General features: G+C 44.0%; 1 protein-coding gene across 2 annotated transcripts; it reads left to right on the plus strand.

The window, feature by feature from the left end:
- The first annotated feature begins 2,586 nt into the window (after positions 1-2,586).
- On the plus strand, positions 2,587-17,968 carry NUCKS1 (nuclear casein kinase and cyclin dependent kinase substrate 1). 2 transcript variants are annotated; one of them, XM_065740428.1, is made up of 8 exons: positions 2,587-2,646; positions 9,988-10,037; positions 11,070-11,175; positions 13,436-13,491; positions 13,814-13,963; positions 14,212-14,364; positions 15,104-15,250; positions 15,787-17,968. In XM_065740428.1, the coding sequence occupies exons 1-8, from the start codon at positions 2,630-2,632 to the stop codon at positions 15,984-15,986; spliced, it is 879 nt and encodes a 292-aa protein (XP_065596500.1). In that variant the 5' UTR covers positions 2,587-2,629; the 3' UTR covers positions 15,987-17,968. The 2 variants fall into 2 exon arrangements, with proteins under 2 accessions (XP_065596500.1, XP_065596501.1); XM_065740429.1 differs by lacking the exons at positions 9,988-10,037; positions 11,070-11,175 and having other exon boundaries at positions 2,608-2,646.
- The last annotated feature ends 6,166 nt before the right edge of the window (positions 17,969-24,134 follow it).

Here is a 24,134-nt window from a genome sequence, read left to right on the forward strand (position 1 = left end):
TTTTTAACATCTTAACACATGCAGCAAGCCAGTGTCAGAAACCAGCTCTGCACAGCAGCAGTTGTCACTGGAGATCACTATGAGAACCCAAGCAGACAGGAAAATGATTTTACTGTGCTCAGAGCTTGCTGTGTGTAACAGAAGGTACTTCTCATTGAGTCCTGTAAAACAAACCAGTCCCAAAGCCCCAACGAAGCATGCTTTGTGCTGCCTTAGTGTGTAAAGAGAATGGCTGTCTCTGAAACTGATCGTGCCCACCTTATGCTAGTTGAAATAATTCTAGTTTTAAAAACAACTGAGAAGTGAATTTGAGTGAAGCTACGCCTCTAAGAAATATTTTAAGCTCAGTTAAGTCTTGTTCAGGAAGAATAAGAACTTCAGCTTTCAGATACCAATCAAAAAAGCCTTGCCTTCATTCTGGCAAGCAGTGTCTTTGTTTTGAAAGTGGCACTTGGTTTCTCCTTTCTGCAGAGCCTGCTTTGACGTTGTACTCTGTGTGATTCTGGGCAAATCATACCTATTTCATTCTGTTCCACGTACTTCTCATTGCTGTAACTCTTTAAATTGTGGTCATGGGACTCAAAAAGGCATTTAGTTATATATTTAATATGCTGGTGACAGCAATCTGTGGATCCACGTAGAAACTGTTACTGAATCAGAAATAATGAGGTCAAAATGGAGCTTTTTTTTTTTAAAGCAGTGTAGTTATATACAAGTATTTGAGAGTTCTCATTACTGTAACACTGCAGTATTATCACATTTATACAAAGAGGAGAAACTGCTGGGAGGTTTTCTCCCTATCAGTCTATAACTGAATGCAGTATTGCTTAAGTCTGAAATAAAGGAAGTTTGACACTGCTCGTGTAGTGGTTGTTTTCCTGTCTCAAGAGTCCTAAGAAATGGGTACATGAGATCAAAACAGAAACAATACTGCTGCCAAGAACAGGAGGTGGTGTAAAGCATGCAGTGTGGACTGCCCTGGGTTGCCAACACAACAGATTAGATCCTTTTCACTGGAAAATCTTGCTGTCTTCATTATTGTTGTGTTATTGACCGACAAGTGGGACATAAGCACGCAAAACTTTGGCATCTGTGAGTCAGTCATAGTGGCTTTTAATCCAATATATCCAGCTAAGAGGAGGAAGAAAAGAATTCCTTGATGTGGCTGTTTGTTAACAGGCCTTCCTCCTTATGGCTCATTAGCTCGTGCAGTGCAGTTGGAGGCTGGCTCTGAATGCCCCTCTTTCTTCCCTGATCAGCTGGATTTTCATGAGTATTGACTTGCACGAAGGACAGGACAGATCTGAACGGATCAGGAAAACGGCAGCAATTCCAAAGGGGACAAATTAAGCTCATGCAAGGAATGAGATGATGTCCAATGACTCCTATGCTTTGGTGAAAGCTGACCGTGCTGCACTCCCTTCTCAATTAACCTCACCAAAACGTTTTGAATGGAACCGAGCAACGAGTCCCTGCAAACCCCCCAGTGCAGAGCCGAGCTGCTCCAGAAGCTGCCACGTTAGCAGTGAGTTGGATGCGAGGATCTCAAAAGAGGTCCCTTCCAACCCCACCGCTTCAGCGATGCACTGCGGGTACGTTTTATCTCTCCACCTGCGAAAAGCACCTCCTTTTCTCATCGTGATGCCCCGCGGGGCTGTGTTTAAGTGTTCCCTCTCGGTAGAGCCCTCGGCGGGAGGAGGCCCGGCCCGGCCCGGCCCGCGGGCACACTTACATGACAAAGGCCGCTGCCTGCTCTAACCGCGCGGCTTTAAGCTGCAGGTGCGCCGCGAGGACGGGCTACGGATGAGCTCCTCGGGACAGCGGCACCTCGGGGCCTCAGGGAGAGCACCGGGAGCATCCCGCGTGGGCTCGGCCGCGCGGAGGCGGTGCTCTGGAGGCCGCTGTGGGGCGGCGCGGCGCTTCCCCGCCTTTTTCCTCCAACGGCACGCCGGGCCCCGCGCGGCGAATCTGCCGATAGCTCCCCGCCGGTCCCCCGACCGCCTGAGCTCCGAAGAAAATTCAAGCTCGTCATCCGAGGCGGAGGTGTGATGGTGGATGCGGGGAGCGTTGCGGGGGAGCGGCACCCGGAGCGGCGGAGCCGGTGGCGAATCTGCCGCCAGCGCCTCAGCCCGCTCTGTGACTCAGAGCAGCTTGAGCATGCGGGGCGTCCTCACCCCCCTTCCCCGCGGGGCGAGTGGGCGGGGTCTGCCCGCCGTGATGGTTCGAACTGACCAATGAAACGCGGCCGGCCTCCCACCTCAGCCAATGAGCTGCGCGGGAGGTGGTGCCAGCGGGCTAGGCTGCACCGCCCCCCGCTCGCATCCTCTCAGCGGTGCGAACGCGACCATTTTGCGGGGGGGAATCGGCGGAGCGGCGGCGGACTGACCGGGCCCGGGGGTGCCAGGCCCACGCACAGCAGCGTGGACCCTCCCACGGGCGGGCGCGGGCCGGAGGCTGCGGCCCTGAGCGGGCGGAGAGGCGCGGCCTGAAGCGCAGGGCCCAGCGCTGCAGGGAGGGGACAGGCGGCGCCGAGCGAGCGTTGCGGGGCTCATCGTTTTTTCCTTCTTTCCCTCCCCCCTCCTCGGCTGCGGGAGACGTCCCCCGGGCCGGGCCCGAAGAGCCGGGGAAAATGTCCAGGCCTGTCAGGTGAGTCCTTGGAGGCCGCGCTCCCGCCTCAGGGCCCGGCTGCGGGGCCGTGTGTAGGCCCGCCGTGTAGGCCCCGAGCGCGGGCCGGGCGTGGGGGCGGGGAGGGGGGCAGGCCGGGCCCGGCCGTGCTGGGGGGGCCGTGTGTGCGGGGTGGAGGGGGCGGGGAGGCCGCGCGGGTGCAGCGTGGGCCGCTGTCTCCGTCTCTCTTCCTTTGCGTGTGCGTGTGTCTATATATGCATACACGGTTTTTAATATCTTTTGAATTGGAGGGGGTACGCAGGCCCCGTGGGGGTGGGGAAGAAGGGGGCGGGCAGCGCCGCTCGCTGCGTGGAAAGGGCTGAGCGCGGCACCTCGCGCACGGACACGCGTGGGGCCGCGGAGCGCGGCGCCATTTCCGCGCTGCGGAGCGCACGGGGACGTGGGGTGGGGGGGGTTTGGGGAGGGGGGGGGGGAGCGGGGCCGTGCGGGGGAGCGGAGCAGCACCGCGATCCCGGGGGCGGAGCCGCAAAGAGCCGCCCCCGCGGGATCCGCGCGCTCAGCGCACGCCCTCGCCCCGCCCGGGCCCCGCTGCTCGGGCCGGGCTCTCGGCTGTGCCGGCGGTGGGCGAGGCGGGGGCCTCCGTCGAGACACAGCGCTGTGCCTGCGGCGTTGGGTCCCGGGGGCGGGGGGGATCCTATGTGAGCTTTAGAAACGCGCGGAGCTTGCTGTGCATCGCCAAGGGGCGGGAGCGGGTTCTTTACTTCCCTCTGGATAGTGCGAGGAGGGTGAGCTCGTAGTTTAAATCCTCTCTCTTGAAGAGGTAAGGTGATTCCTCATGTTCTTTGACCGTGCTGGCTTATTTAGGTTCTTTTTCAATGTCAAGATGCTTTAAGTAATAATTGCTGTGCTTTTTAAGTAATAATTGCTGTGCTTTTTATCCCGTGTTAGCCTGATCTGGGCTATGGGATTAACCTCATTTGGTTTCATAGAGTCATTAAGGCTGGGAAAGACCTCTTAAGATCATCAAGTTCAACTGTATATTAATTAATAATAAGTATGTAGCTTATGGCAGTCCTAAGATTTATTTTATGCAGGGGGGTTGCAACGGGATGATCTTAAATGTTCCTTCCAACCTGAACCATTCTATAAATATAGGCTAGAAGCTATTTATACATACAAATTTACCACCTATAACTTTAATATTAAACATCTCTAATATGTGAGAGTTTACAAAACAGAGTAGGACTACTTTCTGAAGTCAGGGCATTTGTCATGCTGATCTGTGAAGCAGTTGTTGCAGCTGGTTGGTTTGTTTGGCTGATCAGCAGTGTGTGGCTGCCTGCAAAAGGAAGGGTGAGCAGAGCTCCAGCCCTAGGGAATGTCCTCAGGTCTGAGAGGTGGTGAACAGAGTGAACACCTTGCTCTGCAGCATCAGTTTTTGGTCTTTTGCAAGGCAGGGTGTTGGGGTAAGTGGACTGGTGGTCTGATGTTGAATGACAGTGTCTGTGTCCTGCAATAGAGTGCTGATGTGACTGTACTACTCAGTGTGATGCTTCAGTGTGTGTTCTGCTGCTGATTTGCTTGCCAGCACTGCAGTTTTGCTGTAGGTAAGGAATGTCTGTCTTTAACAAGTCAGTTTTTAAGGCTTCTGGTATTGAGTACCTTCATAAGAAACCTTTTATAAAACAAACAAATAAAAATCCATAAAATCTTGCAGTGTTGCAAGAAGCTCCACCTGTCTTACTCCCAGTTGACAGGCACTAGTGTGCAGCAGAACTGAGTGCCAAAGTCCAGCATGCTGTTAGCAGCAGAGCACCCTTTGGCACGTGCCTGCAATAGGTGTAGCTATCAGCTACCCAGCTGTATTTCATTGCCCTTTCTTTCAGGCACAAACTGTGGCTACTACATTGGCAGTGGTTGGAGAATCCTCCTCGTAGGTTAAAATCCCTGACTTCTAAAATCATAACTTTTCTGGATTTCTTATTGTTGATATTGTGTGAGTCTGGTGAGAAGTTCCTCATCAGAACCAGACATAGTGGTCTTTTTAATTCATTGATCATGTCTGTTAGTTTTCTGTTGAGTGTTTACACAACTAAAACAATGAACTTCATAAGACCCAGCAGATATCCCCAATTTCTGCTTGGCAGTAGAAGTCTTCCTTAAAACTGAGTCTGGTTGTTGAATTCAGTTTCTTGTAGTTGTTAAGTATTATTAAAGCCCATGTATTTACAGGTTTTGTGCTTGTTAATTCAGAGCCAAATACTTTCTATTGAATTAGACAACTCCTGGGTGGCTAATGATGGTATCTGCACTATTGTTAGAAGATGGCAAATAGTGAGAATAAAGGAACCTAAGTTAGCAAACCTTACCTCATGTGGCTAATTAACTGCTCATTGCAGGATTTCATTAGAGCTGGTGGCTATGTTAGTATGTCATTGATGAGCACAAGTGATGTAAAAAATATTGAGCTTTTATGTATATATACACAGCATCACTTAAAGTGTTTAAAGTGAGAATTGTGGTGCTTGGTTTGGGAGAGTTCCCACGTCTGCTGCTCCACGCTGGTCACTTTCACTTGTTGGTGCTTCTTTCCCTCAGGCATTGCAAAATGGAAAGGTGTGAGCAAGCACTAAATGCCAGGGTGGTTGGTTGGTTTGTTTGAAGATTAATGCCTGTTATGAATAGATTTCTGTCAGTGTTTCAGAAGTTTATAGCTTTACATACTGAGCTATTCTTCGTTATGAACTTCCAGTCTTGCACTGGCAATAACGTTGCAGGAAAGAAAATGCATTTATTAAATATAAACTGCCAGGATTGCACTTGAACCAAGGGTAAGCAGTGGAATTCTGGGTAACTTGCATGGGATAGCAGAAAAGTAATGCTTTCTGTGGGGGTTGGCTTTTAATGTGAGTAGTTGGTGTTGCTCTGAAGACCTGCAACGTTGAGAAATGAGAAGCAAGGTAGAAGTTGGTGGTAACTTGATTTTTACTCTGCAACACTTGTTGCAGAACAAGCTTCTGATTTCTTGGGTTTTTGTTTTTATTTTTCTTAGTAGGCTTCTATATCGTGCTTTAAAGTCTTCTCATTTGTAGTGAAGTTCAAAAGGAGCATGGGCACAAAGCTGCTGAAATCGTTGCTACATAAATTGCTTTATGGAGTTTCAAGTCATGTGTATCCCTAAGAATTCTGCAGATGCCAGGAGCAGTGCCTAGTCTTAGCAGTGTCAAGTCCAGACCCAAACAGTGACCTCTGTAATTGGGAACCTCTAGTTGGTGAGTCTTGTCTCAGTGCAGTTGTGCCAGTTTTAGTGCAGACTAACTCCATAGTGCTGTGTGTTTGGTACGTAGCTGTCACTAGGCTTCAGCATTTCAACTGCTGATGCACAGCTGTAAGTTTCTTTTTATTTAAGGCCAAAGTGTAGCACTGCGTGTTTGTTTTGCACAGCTTTGAAAATGCCCCTGAGAGTATTTCCTACCCATCTTCTTTGCTGTCTCTTTATAAAAAGGCACAGAAGTGGTGCTGTTAGTGGCAGTGTTTATTGGTAACGTTGCCCTCCAAGTAGGGCAGCTCTGCCCACTGGAATGAGAACCAGCAAGTGAAACTGACCCTGCGTGTGCCAGGCCTGGAGCATGAAGGCAGGCTGCACCTCTTCACAAAAGCTTTGGTGGATGGTTATATTAATTACATGCTGTAATTTAAAACAAAACAAAGCAATCAGTAACCACTTAATCTCTCATCCATTTTACTTCTCAAGTTGTACGAGAAGAGTGGGTTGTTATTTCTACTGATAATCCTTGACCTGAACATTCCTCTTCCTTGCTAGATGAGGCTGGCTATGAGCTTTCTGAGGACTCCTCTTAGCTTTGCTTTTCAGTGGCATATGTATTTTTTTTTTAATCTTGGACTTCAGTGCCTGTGGAAATATGGAGGGATTTAAACATTTCCTTAGAGAAACTAAAGTGTTTTAACTTGTGATTATTTTGTGTGCTGACACAACAACTTCTGAACACTGCTGTTGGAGGGACCAGGTTAGCTGGAGATGAGATATTCTACAGTCCAGACTCAGTCCTTTAGGCATTTAGTGATTCCTTTAAGTACTGATGTTGTTTTCTGTCGTATTAAAACTGATTTCAGTCTGAAACACTTCAAGTATGAGTTGTCAAAACTCTGCTGTGCAGTTCTGAATTCTTATTAAGTTACTAGAGTGCTTTTAATGTAATGTGCCATTGTGCTTCTGGGTGAGTTGATCTGTATTCCAGAGATGCAGAACTGACAGCTGCTATGAAAAACTTTATCTCTCAGGACTTTTCTCTGTGCCTTTCCTCCCCCAGCTCATTCTCGTATGTACACTTTAAATAATCAGCTGTATGAGCAAATAAGTTATCTTAAAATTTTATGGTCTGTTTTAAACCTGATTGAACACCACCTGTCCCAGCTGTCTTGTAGTCTACCTTTTTATGCTCAGTCTAACTGAATTTAACAGTTTATTTTTGTATGGTTGCTTGCTGTAACATGTTTTTATTGCCTGCTAGTGGCAAAAACTACTCCTCATTGAAAAAAACAGCGAGTTGGTGTGTTTGGGCTGTTTGTTTGTTTTCCCTGGATCTCATCTCCAGTGAAGTTAGCTGTTATCACATCAGTGTAGTGGAAGATGCAATCTTTGTAAACGTGTAGTTACTCAGCATTGCACAACGTGCTGCTGGCAGTTCTAAAGTAAAACAGGAGTATATCTAAATTGGGTGAATGATGAGTGAGGAGTGAGAAGAATGGCAAATGGGAGAGCAGTTTGTTTTGTTTCTGCTCCTGAGCTTCTCTGGTTCTCTTGGGAAGTCTTCTGAGTCATATCAGTACAGATACTGTTTCATTCTTGTTTGCTTCTGCCATAGTGATTTCTTATTTGTGGTACGAATATTCCTGCTCCTGCAGGGCAGGTAATGAGAGAATAGCTGAATTTACTTTCAGACTAAAAACACATCATGTACAGTGCTTAGAGAAAGGACATAGGCAATTTATATCTTGTTGTTTTGTCTGATTGATACAACTTTAAATATGTGATTCAGTGTGGGCCCGTAACTGAAATAAGCAAGATTAAGCTGTGTGTGACCAGGTTACTACAAGGTGACAATATTGCAGTTTCCATCCTGCTTGTTAGTTAAGTGATGTTTGAAAGCACTGTGTTACAAAGCTGCTGGAACTGAATATGCAGCAGTTGTACCAACTTTTCCCTGTTTACCTTTATCAAGAAAAGCATGACACCTAAAACTTGGACCAAATCAAACATCTCACTTAGCAACTTCATCATTCTTCATATGCTTACCAAAATAATCCTAGCTTCCCATGTGTGGACAGGAGTCCCCAGGAGGTTGAGTTGGGTGGTGCATGCCTTGCTGGTATAGTATTCCTGAATGGGCATTGTACTGTGTTCAGGCTGTGCTCTGTAGGGCACTGCTGCTGTACTTTGTACTCATGTTTAACCTGAAGCTTGGCTGGGATTCAACCTGCAGAAATCTGATGACTGGTCTTGCCTTCTTTTGTTAGCTGTGTTGTTGGTGGGTTTTTTTAATTGTTGTTGGAGCTTTAAGAGGCTTTGTGTAGGCTTGAAATCAAGTAATTATGCAGCTTCCTCTGTTGGAAGGCTGCTGCTCTGCTGTTGGTCACTAATTGAGTGGATTTTCAAGTGGAAGGGCAACCAGAACACAACGCTGAGTCTGGGGGCAGTCTTATCAACCATGTGTGGTATTAACCAAAGTGCAGTTCAGTTCTGGAATGGGAAACCCAACAATCCTGCTTGCAGCTCAGGAGAAGGGAAGAGCACAGTGCTTTATGTGCTGGAGGGGGTTTGTGTTGGTTCTCTTTGCAGTGTGTGTGATGGAGGCAGATTGCTTCATCTCTCCCCCTCAGTTAAAAGCAAGTTCAAGAAACAGGTTTTGTTGGCTAGTTGGGGCATTGGTGGCTTCTGGATGTGTTTGTTGTGTGCTGTTGCATTTTGCTGTGTTAACGACACCTCATAACTGCACAACTGGTGCTGGTTAGAGGGCAGAGAGGGTGCTGATGGGGTAAGGAGAGAACTGGTCCGTGCTCACCTGCTGCTCAGAAATGCAGGTGGGGTAAAATGCATGCACAGCCTTTCCCAACGTTCTGTTTGGAAACAGCTTTAACTGTTGTTAGGGCTGTCATACATATTAATTAGGGTGTCAGAGTAACTGATTGACAAAGCAGCCAAAAGCCAGCAGTGAACTGCAGATGTTAGAGAAGGAGGACACGTGGGGAAAAGGAGAACCTCAAGGAGAAGGTAGGAGAGCAAGTGTGATTATAGCGAGCTGTGAGGAGCAGAGATCTGAAAGAGAGCAGCTAGGAGGTACTGGGAGCTTTGAGAAGATTGCAGTACACTCTTCCCAAATCATTACTTAGTCAATTGTGAGAGTTAATTGATGGAAATGCATGGTTTGATCTGTTACTAGAAGTGTCACGTTAAGATTTTACTTCAAGAGTAAAAATGAAAATAATTGCTATTTTTTTGATTCATTTTGCACGTGACAGGTCATTCAGCAGCACACACAGATCCTTTCTTCATGCTTCAAGTCACTCTGCAAAGTGTTCCACTTTGTTCATGACATTTCATTGACCACAGGAAAGCCACACTGTAGTGTTTGAATGAAAAGCACTGAGGTTTTGTATGCAGTGGTACATGGAAGTGGTGGTTATTTCTGCCTCACCTGTGGACTGGCACCTGTTGAAAGCTTCGGTTTATTTCAGCAAGCCTCCCTCACTAAGAGGCACTTTTAATATCCAAAATATGTAATAAATTGTCAGCATGATACGTTCATTTGCTTGTGCTTGTTTTTTGTTCCTAATCTGGAATCCTGCTCTTAAATATCACAGCTGTGTGATGGTGTTAGGGGGAGCTCTGTCTTAAGAAACCTCAGGTCGATGCGTGCTTCCCTTGACTCTTTGGATTTGGACTGCCTTTAAATAGTGCTTTTACCACAATAGCTGTAATAACGATGCATTTGATGTATGTGTAGATTTAATAATGAAAGAGCTGCATGACACGGGGTGAGGTGGCTTCTTGTCTCAGCAGTCGTGAGCCGTAAGGGAGCACTGCTGATCAGAAAGCACCTTTCGGTTCTCAGGCTGGAATTCAGTCTTAGATAAATGCTTGTATATACTGTGTTTTCTTTTGTGCCTTCAGAGGCATAGATGGCTTATTTGTGTAGGTCCTCTTGGGCTGCTTTGTGGTCTACAGATCCTGCACTGGAAACAGGAGTGTGGTACTTTCTTGTTGCTTAAATAAAGCTGTTGTACCTCTGAGATTGTGAACTGCTGACTGACTTGTTTTCCCCCCCCTCCCCTTTCTAACAGGAACAGGAAGGTGGTCGATTACTCCCAGTTTCAGGAATCAGACGATGCTGGTAAATGACTTTGTTCTTAACAATATCATATCTTTGGGCTGCAGCGGTTCGTTTATGGCTTTGCATATTAATTACCTTGCTTATAGTCACATCTTTAACCTGAATTCTGGGGAGTTTCTACTCCGCAGTCTCTGAACTGTTAATGAGCATTTGAAAATATAATGATTCTCATATGTTTGGTATTAAACAAACAATGGTGATAGAAATCTTGTTATTTAACGCTTGTATTGTTGGAGTGCCTTCAGGCGGTTGGCAGCAGCCGTCTTCCTTGGTCTATGTTATGTTCTGTGGCAAAAATCCCTTGGTGCTGCATTTTTCTATAGTTAAATGTGCTTTCAATTTGCCTTAGAAGGCTTCATTTAATTCCATAATGTTGGGCATAGTTGTGAATTGCACCTACAAGAAAAATAAAAAGTCACTGCATGTTCAGTCTGAATTAATGAAATATTTCTGGAAGCAGGATGGAATATGTTTTCTGTTCTTAGAAAATAGATGCACTGCTACTGTTTCCTAAGGGTGGTTACACTGATAATTATTGGAAACAAATATGCCCGGCTGTATTGTGTAAGGTATTGTGTAAGGGTTGTAAAATCTTACACTGAACTGCTGTGCACTGATACTGTTTCCACCATGGGACAGTAAATAAAGTTGTTGCTGTTAAAAGCATACAGAGATATGAATGGATGTTAACCTCCAATAGATTTCCTTAATGGTTTGTGTACCTAACTGGCTGTAAAGTTAAGATACTGCTTTCTCCCATGAGGCATTGTGTGTTTCCCAACACTTCTGATTCAGATTTGATTGTGTGCAGTGCTGTTACTGTGCTGTTGGCAGAAGAAAAGGTAAATCACTGGTTTGAGGCAGGGCTTTGCTTCTGTGAAGTTTTCTTTGTAGCTTCGTGGTTTTATCTTTATTTTTTTCTTAAGAGCTACTTTTTATGTGTTTGAAATGGTCAATTTCAGATGGCTAAGGAAGTCATTTTGCTGGGAAGTAGGAGTTTGATTCAAAACCATTTTGTACTGTCCCATCTAGATGAAGATTATGGGAGAGATTCAGGTCCCCCATCCAAGAAAATCCGTTCGTCTCCCCGAGAGGCTAAAAATAAGAGGAGATCTGGGAAGAATTCTCAGGAAGACAGGTAAAAGAAGCCCTTCATCTGTTAAGAACGTGTCTCCAAACCTTGTCCTGTATGTGGGGAGCTGTATCTTCTAAGAGGAATGATTGTAAGTGGAACTCAAAGCGTGCAATGTAAGATACAGAGCTCTCGATCACAAAGCTTGCATAACCAGCTTGGACATTGAGGTGGTTCTTTTTTATTGAAGTTGGCAGGGAAATCATGTGTAAACTACTTGTCACTAGCACTTTGGCATTAAAATAGCCTTCCAGAGCTACGCAATTGGAATGGCAAGGAAAGTGATACGAGTTACAAAGATTGGCAGCTGGTGCAGTTATCTCCAGGTAAGTTAGTGGCTGGGTGCCTTCCATTCTCCATGTGCTTTCAGTATGCTCAGAGCATTTCTGTGCTTGAAGATTAAATAGGGCAGGTACAGTGACTGTGGCAGTAGGGGCCATTTGTTAGTTTTGTGGCTCTTTGTTTTTTCATTTCCTATTTTGTCTAATTCAGAAACTGAGTAACTTGTTTTGATAACTAAATTGCTGTGGCAGTATGAAATGTCTGCTTTCTAAGTGATGCCCTGCTAATAGTGCAAGCCCTTCCTGTAGGGTGAGGAGGGTATCTTGCATTTGCAATAGCTGTGATCAGCAAATGGTTGCTGTAAGAAACATGATAGGAAGAGACCTATTAAATCAATTGACTGCTTTCAGGGATGGAGGTTCTGCCAGCTGGTTATCTCTTAACTGTCTTGCATTGTTTGGTGGAATATAGATAACTTACCACAAGGTATGCTTAAGATGTTTCTCTCCATCTTTCTCTCCCTTGATGTTCCTGTGCTCTAAGGTGGAAGCTGAATGTAGGCAGGAGGGAACGTTTTTACTTGCTATTATAAACTGGGAGAGTGAGGCAGTTTTCACCATGGCTTCTAATTTTCCCAAAGATGTGAATTTCACGTTTTCTTATCTTGAAAGTGGTTTCAGGAAAGAAAAGCCAAGCAGTCATTTCCTGCTGCTGCTCTTGACTCGTGTTGCACTGTTCTGGCACAAACGAGGGGTAAAAATTTAATGCAGAAGTGATGTTATGCAAGTACTAAGGGTATCTACTACATTTATTTATTATTAGTTCATCTGTTGCTTGGCAGATTGCTGTGGTTTGCTTAGACCAGTGTATTTGTTCTGCTCATGCAACGCTTAAAGAAATTCAAGAGGTCAAACCTCCAGAGAAGTGCTTGCCTGTAACACCTGAAATAAAGATTTTAGTACATGTGATGTTATATAAAGAAACTGGGCTAGGGAGTTCCCAAAGCAACTAAGTGGTTGACCGTGATGTCCTATTAACTAAGGTGATATTTAAGTATGTAAGAACGCTTCTATTTATATTACAAGCACTGCACAGAGTCTGAATGTGAAACAAATGCACATATTGAAGTGATTTTAAATCCTCAGTTGTCTGTAAGACTGAAATCAAATGTGCCTGAGGGACTGTAGTGTAATATGTTATCTAAACTATGGATGTTCTTGAGAAATGTTGTGTTAGCAGACCACAGCAGTTGGAGCTGTGCTTCTTGACCTTTGGCAAAAGTTGCAGTTCAGCCTTTCCTGAAACATACGTTGTACATCATTGGCCTTGCACAGAGAGTTCACCGTTCCTGCTTAAAGCATTCATTCTCTGTATGTGTGCTGGAAGGAAAACCCTCTCTGGACGTTAAAAATGACAAGTGATAAGGATTTGGATAAGCACAGAAGCAGTAGCACCTACTTGATGGGGTAGTCTGTAATAGGGACTGAAACCTCTGCAAGGGATGGTGAAAGTCTGCCAGAGTTCAGGTTGGGAGCTTGCAGCCCAAATGTATTCAAGTGAACTGCTCAAACTGAGTGAAGGTTTCCAAAGAAAACAATGAGATAAAAACAAGGGGCAACTCTATACGTATAGCCAGAATAAAACTATATTACTTTTTATAGATTTGACCCTGTATTAGCATATATAACTTCAAAATAGTAAAATGCACGGCATCTGGATTGCTAGTAGGCTGTAGAGAAAAATGCATGGGTTATCTTATCCTTCTTATTTCCTGGTTGGTTTCCTTGACTCAATGTGATACGGTTTGAACTTCCTTTCCAACCATAACTACATATGCTTCTGAGTAACGCTGAAGTATAATGTGGTGATGTTCAGGAAAAGAGGGTATTCCTGGAATAGAAATTGATTTGCTCTCTGAAAATTGTTATTTGCTATATAGCAAGTAACTGAAAGAAGAGTTAAGCAATCTTTCTCTCCTTTTCAGTGAGGATTCAGAGGAAAAAGATGTGAAGAGTAAGAAAGATGATTCGCACTCAGCAGGTAACGAATCATACTGCACTGATAATGTTATCTTCAAAATGAAGGGCAATCTGTGAGAATCTTCCAGGAGTAAGATTTGACACAGAAGGGAAATTCTCTTTAGAGGTGCACGCGCTCTTCTAACACTGTTAGCTGAACCTGGATGCTGCCTCTGCTGCGTGTTACTTCCAGCCCTGGTTGGGGGCAACAGATAGGTTTTATGTGGAATGATGTTGCTATAAGTTGTCCTCACGGATGGAGAGATGGATGTTGTCCTCCTCCCTGGGATTCTCATCTGTTCTTTGGTCGTAGAGGAAGCTGAATTCTTATGTTTCCTTTCCAGATGAAGATTTTGGCAGTGAAGATGATGACTTAGGAGCAGACGATGGCAAAGCTGACAGTGACTATGAGAGTTCTCAAAAAAGCAAAAAAGGAAAAAAGGCCAAACCAGACAAGAATAAGAGAGCTTCTAAATCCAGGAAAAGGCCTGCAGGTAAAGAAGCAATTGCAGGAATAATTCTAATGGTTTTGAAGAAGTTATGTGAAGTGTAATGTTCAACTAGTACGAATATTGATTGTTGTATTAGTTCCCTCTATTGCATTGCAGTAGTTCTGTACTGTGTGTGCACTTATTACGGATAGTCTACAAAGTAGATTTTGTCTTGCCTGCTCACTGCTTGACAAAGATGTGCTGGCCAGTGTTTTCCATCTTCGTTATAACACGATGACTTTGTGCCGCAGAGGACAGTGAGGATGAGAAAGAAGACCACAAAAACGTGCGTCAGCAGAGACAGGCAGCATCCAAAGCAGCTTCCAAACAACGAGAGATGCTCATGGATGATGTGGGTAGTGAGGAGGAAGAACAAGAGGATGATGAGGCACAGTTCCAAGAGAGTGAGTAAATGGGATTGTCCTGACAGATGTCAGAAGTTTAAACCCTTGTCATGTGAGCCTAGTAGCAGATGTAAGTTGATGGGTCTGACCAAACAGAAAAAGGAACAATTTCCTTTTTGACTTGATAGTAAAGATATAAGTTGTTATTCTTGGTGCTTAACTTGTTAAGCATGGTCTGTCAGACAGGTATTCGTTACCATTTTTGACGTGTTGAAATTTTGTTTTAAGTTTGCAGCAAATATGGAATTCTTCATTAGCAACCCTGAAGAGCATTGTAAATTTCTTAATGTTTCTTGCTGCTTCTTGTTACCCCCTTCAGTTTTGAGGTATTGGTGCTACTTTTTGACTGAGGAGAAAATGCTATATCCTTCATTAATCAAAGTAGAACAGTTAGTTTCACAAGGAGAGACTGATTCAACCAGAAGTGAACCACGTGAAGTTTTTGGAAGTAGTGGATGCAAGTGCAATTTCAGAAAGGAGGAAGATCATCACAAATCCGTTTTTGAATGAATTTCTAAGGATATAGAGCATATTTCAAGGTTATCAAAAAGGTCACCTGTTCTGTTGTACTATACTTTATCCCTACTACTGTGAGATCTTAAGACAGCAGGCAGGTGGGAGCTCATAAGGTCACAGCATCTTTAGTTTTCCAACTCCTCAGTTTAACTGCTGTATCAGCTTGTTTCTTTTGCTTCCTCTCCTTGTCTTTGAGAACTTAATTTTGTTGTTGTTTTGGAAGATTCAGGAAGTGATGAAGATTTTCTCATGGAAGATGATGATGATAGTGACTATGGCAGTTCAAAAAAGAAAAATAAAAAGGCCTCCAAGAAGTCTAAGCCAGAGAGGAAAGAAAAGAAGATGCCAAAGCCCAGGCTAAAGGCTACAGGTGAGTCTGTGCAGAGCTATGCAGTTTACTTTAGAGTTATTTTTGTGCTGTTGAAGACCTAACAGAAGTTTTGGGGCCAGTAGGCATTGCAGTGTAGTGTTAAAGGGCTATTTCTTGTGACTTTCTGTGATTTATAGTAGCAGAATGAAACGATAATGTCTTTAATTCTTACTTAATAAAGAGATAGAATTAGTATTTATGTATCATTAAAACCTGTGTCAATTGCAAACATCTACTGATATGCTGCAGTCTGATTTTCTGCATGTCATGAGCAAATGTAATTTGTGGCTTTGTCTGGGACTGTTGGTCGTTAGGATGTTTTCAGGGTGGAGGAGTCTCTTTATTTTTTTAGCTAGCTGTCCTCATTCAGTTCAATTTCAGTTTTATGGAATGAATATAACACCATGTGCAGTACTGTCAAAGCAGGATGAAACCTGCTACTGCAGTGTCTTGTAAATTCTGTTTGTGTGAAGGCATGTCACTTTCTTGTTTTGGTATCAGATCATAACACATATAAGCATTTCTTCTTTTTCCAGTGACTCCCAGTCCAGTGAAAGGCAAAGGGAAGGCAGGCCGCCCCACAGCTTCCAAGACAACAAAAGAAAAGACCCCATCCCCCAAAGAAGAGGATGAAGAGCCTGAAAGTCCTCCAGAAAAGAAAAAATCAGCCAGCCCTCCGCCAGAGAAGTCAGGGGATGAGGGATCTGAAGAGGAAGCACCCTCTGGTGAAGATTAAATGGCAGTTGAGGAAATCTTTGTTTAAAAAAAAAAAGAAAAAAAAGAAAAAAGGAAAAAGAAAACATACTTAGGGGTAGAACACGGTTTTGGCTGTGGCTTGACTCATGGGCTTTGAATGCTGTCTTTACTTTCAACTGTTTAATACAGTGTATCCTTTTTTTAATAAGAGGAAACCCTCATACAGTAATATTTTGAAGTCACTGTTCTCTGTTGGCCATTCCGTTCTCCCTCCCCCACCAAATCCTAAAGCCATTTGAGACAAATTTAACAGGCCATTTAAATATATATTTTTTTCAAGGGATACTGCAGTTGTGAAGCAATAAGGTTTGGGACTGATACGTGGAAACCACACTTACAAATCATTGAGTAGAATAGATTTCCCAGTGCTGGTAAGAGTTCTTCAAAACTGTTATTCTGTATTTGAATGCGTGGTTGAAAAAACCCCATGCTTTAATAGACTTTTCTCAATAGAGATACCTTCTCTCAGAAAAAAAAAATATATATATGTATAAACTGCATAAGAGGAAACATGGGGAGGAAACCTGTGTTTCTTGGATTCATGCAACTTTTTAATGGAAAGCAATCAAGAGACTTAGAGGTGGTCCACTATCTTTTATCTAGAAAAATCCTCCATTTAGGATGCAAGATCTTTTGTCTTTCCTGGATAGAATACAATTCTGCTTAGGCAAATCTCAGTTTGTTCTATATTATTTCAGATATACAACCTAGAAGCTGCTCATTTCCATTAGTTCTGTTTTACTTCTTCCAAGGTTGGCTATAGATGGGCAGAATAGGGAAGAGAAATTGAAAACCATTTTTAAAGCTCTGGTTTTTATTTGACATTGTGGAAATTTTCTGTAAAGTTGTTCCAAGGGGAAAAAAAAAAAATGATGGACAGCATCAGACTAGATTTTTTTTTTTCTTTTGGGGTGAGGGATGTCCTTTTATAAATGTGAAGCAAAGGATTCCTGTAATGCTCTGGTCAGTCTCGGATCCCATGAGTCACGCTTAAGTGCTTCTCTTCTCTCCCTCCATCTGTCCTCAGAAAGGCTGTGTAATCGTGTCTAAGCCTCTCCAGCTACGGTGTTGGACAGTAGACTTCCATCAATAGTGAACATCAGAAGCCCAGAACCACTTCCATTTCTTCACCCTCCCATCCTGCAGTGTGGGAGGATTTACTCATTCTGATGTGTCTGCCTCTGTTGGTCGTCATTCTGTTCCCTGAGCCTACCAAGTGTGGAGTGGGGAACAATATTAAAGGATGAAGCAGAGAGGAAATGGAGTTTGAAAGCAGTGTAGCAGGGCTGTAGTTTTATAACAAAAGCAGGATGTCCCCCTAAACACGAGATACTTGAGGTGTGTTGTAGTGGCATTTTAATGTGTTTTTATCAAAGCAGCCATATCCTTTTTTAAACTTAATTGAAATACACAGGCCTTGGTTTTCAAACCCCGATGCAGAGATTGCTGCCATGTTTGTTGGTGGAGATATTAAAAACTGGACCTACCATTTTTCTTTCTTTTTTTTCTTAGACCCTTTGTGCTTTCTGTATGTTGCTCACAGTTATCTTACAGCTGACAAGCTTTGCATTTTTTTTGTCACTGAAGTACATGTTTTGTAACCAGCCTCTTGAAGGTAACATAAGGCAGCTAACTAGTCGGATTTCTGGTGCACATGCTCCCAGATTTTTAATCCTGTTTGGACTTCAGAGAGCTTTTAGATGCGATACACTAATATGACCAGGAAGGACACTTGGCTGAATGGCAGAGGGAGCCTGAAGATACTGAGCACAGTGTGGAGCCTATGCCACGGAGTGGAGTGTTAACATAACAGCCAAGTGATTGTTCTGTGTGATTCCTAGCCATGGGTTTTACTGAGGCTGGTCAATTACTTTACCTTGGCTTATGAAAATTTAAGTTCTCTAACATTCTTTACGATAATGAAACTACTGTTGCCGTTACAATAAAGATGATCGGTGTTTCCATTGTAAATCTTTTTTTTAAACCTGGCTTAGTTTTGCAGAACAGCTTAAAGCTGGAGTCAAGTGTCAGCCTTCAAAAAGAAGCAAACATGCTCCCCTTTGCTTCTCACCAGCTTTTCCCACCTTGTAGATTTCTGGGAGGGCAGAGTCTCTTGCATCCCCTGGACTCCTAGTTCAGCATTTCTTGGGTAATACAGGAAAATAAATGGCTAAATTTTAAATAATGTCTGGATTGATATTTTGGGGGTAGTATATACTTTCCTGAGTGTCTGGTCCATGTAGTTTTTCCCCCTTCAGTCAAGACTATGTTTCAAGTTATTCTAATCTATTTAGGACCTTGATTTATTTTTGGTATTAAAATGTACCAGGATCACACAAGTGTAGGATACCTCTAGTTGATCTGATCAAACAGCTAGTTCTTTACCTGCTGGACCAGACTTTTTTCTGAAGAGTATTTTGTAAGTTCCACTTAAGCTTTATATTTGTTTGGTTTATTACTTTCCTAACACAGTTAAGTTCAGACTGAAAAGTACATTTCCATTGTTCTCAGTTCAGGTTTTGGACTGCAGATCATTTTATGCCCAGTGAATCTTGGCCCTCTTACCTTGTAAAACTGTTCTGCTTTCTCATGTGTTCATCTTTAATGGCTGTTACAGGCTGCACGATGCCATCTTTGTTTCACAACCCAAACACTATGTAAATCCTGTACTACTTCTGGGATTTTGTAACGTTTTCTGTGACCTTACTGTGTTGCTGGTTTGTGCAGACACTGTGCCCTCTCAGTTTCCCTCTTAGAAATACCACAGTTTACATTTTTACAGATTGAAGAGAGTTGTACTAAAATGAAAAGTTATGTATTAACCTTCACACGTTTTTTCAGTAGCAACAGACTCAGTGTTTGAAAATGTCCTTCTAAATTGATTTGTATTTTAAGCATTCTGGTTTCTTGAAGGAAAGCTGTAAAAAAGAAAACTCCTTTCTCTAGAGGCACGAATAGCTGTCCAAGGAGCAGAGAGCTTCATTCACAGAAGAAAGCTTTGTAAAGATTGTCTTCTGTTACACAGCTGTAGTTGTGCAGCCTTTGCAGAGAGGTAAACAGCTTTATTCCAAAGTTCAGTTAATCTCATGCCCTGCCCTGGTCTCACACTTAAAAAGGTTCATTATTAATTTCCATTCTGCGTCCCTCTGTACATTCTGTTTTACATTTGTATGCAAAGAATTCTGTCTCTATCTGGCCACAAGGCTTGAGCAGTTTGGTTGGAATTTCATACTAAACATCACTTGTTCCAGTTTGTATTTGATCAGCATGAGAGTACCAAACATGTCAAGCTAAATGGATTTCAGAGTGGCACTTAGAAACATGGCAGCCGAGAAACTCTCACTCCTGTTGTGTTAACTTCAGCAAAGCAAAGGAGTGTGTGGGGAGAGAAGCAGTACATACTGCCTTACCTACATGCGAGGGGACATGACAAATGCCAGGCAATGGCTCTGAGCGTGCTCAGCTCCTGTGCCACCACACAACTGCATCTGCAGGTGATGAACTACCACGGCAGTGGCAGAAAATGCACTTGAATTTCTTTTATTTTTATTTTTTTTCCCCCTCCACTGTTGATGGTCACAAAGGTACAATAGACACCGAGGCAGCCAGGTTAAGGAGGGAGGGAAGTAAACTGTAACATGCTGGAAGCTTTTGAGCTGTAGAAACTGGTGCTTTGCTTTATGTAATTTGTTTGTGAAGTGTTTATTTTTATAACAGATCATATTGTTGAACACACGGTTCTTAAAAACCACAAACTGATCCATGAGTTGAAGTATCTGAGAAGTGGATATTCATCTGTTGGGGGAGGCAGGATGTGAAAAACGTGAGCAGATAGCTGTTTAAAGGGACACTGTCACAAGATAGTTTGCTGGCATATAGGATGTGTTAAGTTGGGGGGTGGGTGGGGTCCCATCTATATGTGGAAATTATATATTCTATACGTATATGATCAAATAGAAGATTTTCCCTGAACTTTGAATATTTTCCTATCGTTTTGGGAGGTTTAAATACGAACTGGGCAACGAAGCTGCTGCGTTCAGAGTGTTCAAGGGGACATTCCTGTGAGCACCCTGAGCAGCAGCAGAGCTCTGAGAGCTGACAGTGTCCTTTCAAGAGCCCCCAGATGGAGTGTTTCCTCGAGTTAGACTTCCCACGTCAGTAGGAGACTGGCATTTGAATGTCTTTTCACTGAACTCTTTATATTAAAAGCAAAAACGTTTCTAAATCTAGTCAAGTTCTCACTCACGTGCTGACTCTGCATCAACCACTGTGGGAAACAGCTGCCTGCCCCCTCCAGCTGCAGTGAGCCCAATGGGTCCATCGGTCTGAGCATGCTCAGTGTGACTGCAAAACACCATTGTGCATAATGCTTTGTATATTGGGGCAAGGGTTTTTTATATATATATTTTGGGAGGGATAGCGGGGTGGGATGGAGAAATACTCAATCAGCTTAAGCCAGAATCATGTGTGTAAAAGCCCCTGAAGTATTTGGCGTGTGAGTGTGCGAGTGTGAGAGCGCATGGGAGCGTCTGCCATCGTATTCCCTTTGTGTTCTGACAGTTTGTGAGTTTGACTTTGTTTTGTTTTTCCTCCTCGCAGAAGCAATGGTTAACAAAAACTGTAAATAAGAGCTACGTAACTTTCTTCTTTTGTTTTACCCGTCAACACCGTGTCACAGCAAACCCTGAATTATGGCTCTGAAGGTAGAGAAGGAAGAGACTCCAGGTAGGGCCTCGGGCCTTTGGCTTTCATGGTATGCAACAAATACTTGTTCTGAGTATTTGCAGTCCCCTGTTGAGCTTTTCTAATAAACAGGCTCTTTGCAGTTACCCTCCCTTATCCCTTTGAACATAGATTTGTTTTATGTCAGGAGTGGCCAGAGAAAGGGGCAGCTCTGCCCCGTGGTTGGGGTGTGTGCAGACGTGGCTCCCGTCGCTGGGCCCGATGGGGTTGGCAACCTTTGCAATACCTTGACAGTGCTGAGACCTGCAGCGTGGTCCTAGGAGTTGTGTTTGAATGTAACGTTAATGCTTTATTTAAAATAAAAACAACGCTCTTTTTCTTTTCCTTTTTTTTTTTTTTTGAAGGGGTTGAAGTGAACATGACTGTTGCCCATGTTGGTGAATTTCTAGGTGCGACATTCATTGGTAGAATTGTGTGATGGTCTTTTGTGCTACTTAATTTGACATATTCCAGTCTCTGTATGTACCTGCAAAGAAAGAAAAGTTAAAAGTAACAAAACCCTGCTTTGCTTTTATTGAAGGGTTCCCAGGACTGCATACCTGCTCCTGAGCTCTGTTTTAAGTATGTGTATCCTTCGCTTGTATTTTGTATTAAAAACAAAAAAACCATAAGGAAAAAGAACCCTTTATTGTTCAGCATGTTGGAATTGTGTCCCCTCTTTCATTTTTTTCTCCTTTTTGGAATATATTAAGCAACTCATTCTTCTGTATCTTTTATTTTCTTTTGTAAACTTTTTGGTTTTGTTTAAAAATGGCTTTATAAAAGGGCTTTTATAACCCATGAACACGACTCGTGTAGTTTTTCTGCTGTCCGAGGTTCTCCTGCAGTTGCTTTTTGCTTTGTGAATGCTAGCAAGACGTGAGCTCATCTTTTCCTGATGGCTTTAGGATTCGTTGCTTTGCAGACCCCCTTGCTTTCTGCGAGGAGGATGAGGCAGGCTTTGGCAAGTATCCTTCCCCATTTCTACCTATAAGCGCAGGGGAAGGTGTAAGGAATTAAATCATCTTGGCAGTGAAGAAAATAGAGGTTGTCAAGTTCAGAAGCTGGTGCAAACCAATTAGGAGGAAACAAAGCCCTTTCTTTGTCATCCTTGCTTCTGTTCTGTGCAGTCCGTTCATTATCTGGGGGTGTCAGATGACAGCTGCATTCATCCTGTATGTACGCTTTGCCTCAGACAGATAGCTGGCTGCAGATAACCGGACCCACCGTGCAGATTCCTGCTGATCCCTGGGGGGGACGGATCCTTCCCTCCCTTCTCTCTCTGGCTGCACCGCTGGGAGCCCAGGCCGGCAGCAGAGGGCGTGCCCGACCTCTGCAGTGCTGCCTCTGGGCACCCGGGGATGCTCTGAGCACGCTTCTCCTGCTCCTCGGTCCGGGCTGAGATGGAAAACGCTTTGGCGTTTGTTAAAGGCAGTGTGAAGTGTCAGCTAACGATGCTTTGTCATCGGCAGAAGCTCTGTAGTCCCGTTTTGTTCCCGTGTCTCAAAGACTGAATTTACAGTTGATCAGCATAGACGTCGGAAATCACTTGTACCAAATTCCTTGGAGGATCCCAGAAGCAGCTTCAGGATCTGGCTTTCCTAAGGGTGTGTTAGGGCAGAACCGTTGGGCTTGTGATCTTAGAGCACGTGTAATTGCAGTGTACCTTGTTCTACCCCTGTTCAGCAGCACACTTAACCATAACAGATGCCACTCAGTGATGGATGTGGTTGCACGGGGACCAGTTTGCTGCTTCCATCAGCTGCAGCAAAGGATGGTGGACGTGTTTGGGTCGATGTGTTTTCTTTCAGAGGTTGTTAGGGAAACTTTGGGAGCTGCTCAGCTCTTGCATGCTTACTGCCAGCTATAAGCTGGTGCTACAGCTTCTGTTTCTCTACCTGACCTGGTTATTTTCTTCTATTGTGTGATAAAATGAGGTTCTGTAACAATGGAGTGGTTTAATAATGCAGCTTCTGGCATTCCTCCCTTTTCTTTTTAAACACACCGGGCACTTAACCTCATTGCTTCGGTATCTGCAGTTGTACACTGCATTTATGTCACGGATTTCTTTTATCTGGAGCAGATATGGCATTACCTCCAGGCACTGCTGCACCAAGTTGGCTTTTGATTAATTAGCAGTGATGGAGTTGGCAGGTGTGGCACTTCCTCTGCCCCAGAACTAACTACTTACTATGAATGGTGCAGCACCAGGCTCGGTGAGCTCTCCTTGAAGAGCTGCTCTTCCCCACTGCCCTGCTCTTTGTGTCTATGATTCTGAGCAGCTTAAGCTGCTTTGTTCCTCACTATTGATCTTTTGAACTGAGTGTATTTACTGACTGCTCGCTTAAAAGTTCCCATTGGCTCTGAAGTGGTATTTACAGGGAATTAATACGGGACCAAATGATTATTTGTCACATTTAAAGGGTGTGCAGCTGAGAAGTGGGCACACAGGGTTTTGTAACAGCAGCGAGTGCAGCCAGGCCAGGGGGATAAGATTCCCTTGGCAAAGAGTAGTAGATAAGTTTTAATCTAAGAGAGTTCTGCCTTACTAACATTCTGTTTGTGTTTCTTTGGGCGGTGCTTGATTGTAGGATGAAAATCAAGTCACAAGGTGGAGTTCAAGGTATTATCTTCTCTGCCATCCAGCATGCTTTGGCCCTAGAAGTGGCCTTGAAAGAGTGCCTGAATGGGACTGAGTTCATGTGAAGCACTGCCCTTCTTGTTCTCGCCAATCTTGTGCTCTGGAGGAAACGTGGAAGGATTGTGGAGATGGAGAGGTTTCCTAGCACGTTCCCTGTGCATTAAAAACTATATTTTAGGCACTGCTTTCATAACAGCAAACCACAATAAGAACCATTCTTCATTCTTGCACTGGTGCTCGTGGTCTGCACCCTGTGCAGTGTGATAAGTGAAGTATAAAGAGGTAGCTGCCCCACAGGGGGTGAGGTTATTCGTGCTCCAAAGGCCCTGGGCGTGCAGGGCAGGGATAGCACAGAGCTCTGGGGATGTCTGGTCAGGCAGCACGCCGTGTTTGTGGTGCGTTGATTGAAAAGCACCAACGCCTGCAACGTGTGATATGTCAGGCTTGGGTTTGATCTGGAAGCACAGCTTGTTCGCTCAGTAATAACCACATCCTGGGCTAACACGCATCTCCAGCCTCAGAGTTTTATGTAGACCAGGAAATGGTTTTGTGTGTTTTGGGTTAACTCTTTCCATAGATATACAGGTCAAGTTCGAGCTCTGTTATCCAGCTGTGGGCAGGCAGCACAGTGTACTCTCCCACTGTGATAGAGCCCCACGAGGGCTAGCTCTTCCTTTAAGTGAGTACCAAATTAAAGTCCCCGGGTCACATCTACCCCTTGGCCTTAGTGTGTGGCTCTCCTTTGCTCTCCTGCCCGCCTGCTTT

This window comes from Cyrtonyx montezumae, unplaced genomic scaffold, assembly GCF_038088225.1.
Source record: "Cyrtonyx montezumae isolate F1298 unplaced genomic scaffold, pur_monq_1.0 scaffold_26, whole genome shotgun sequence".
Taxonomy (NCBI): Eukaryota; Metazoa; Chordata; class Aves; order Galliformes; family Odontophoridae; genus Cyrtonyx; species Cyrtonyx montezumae.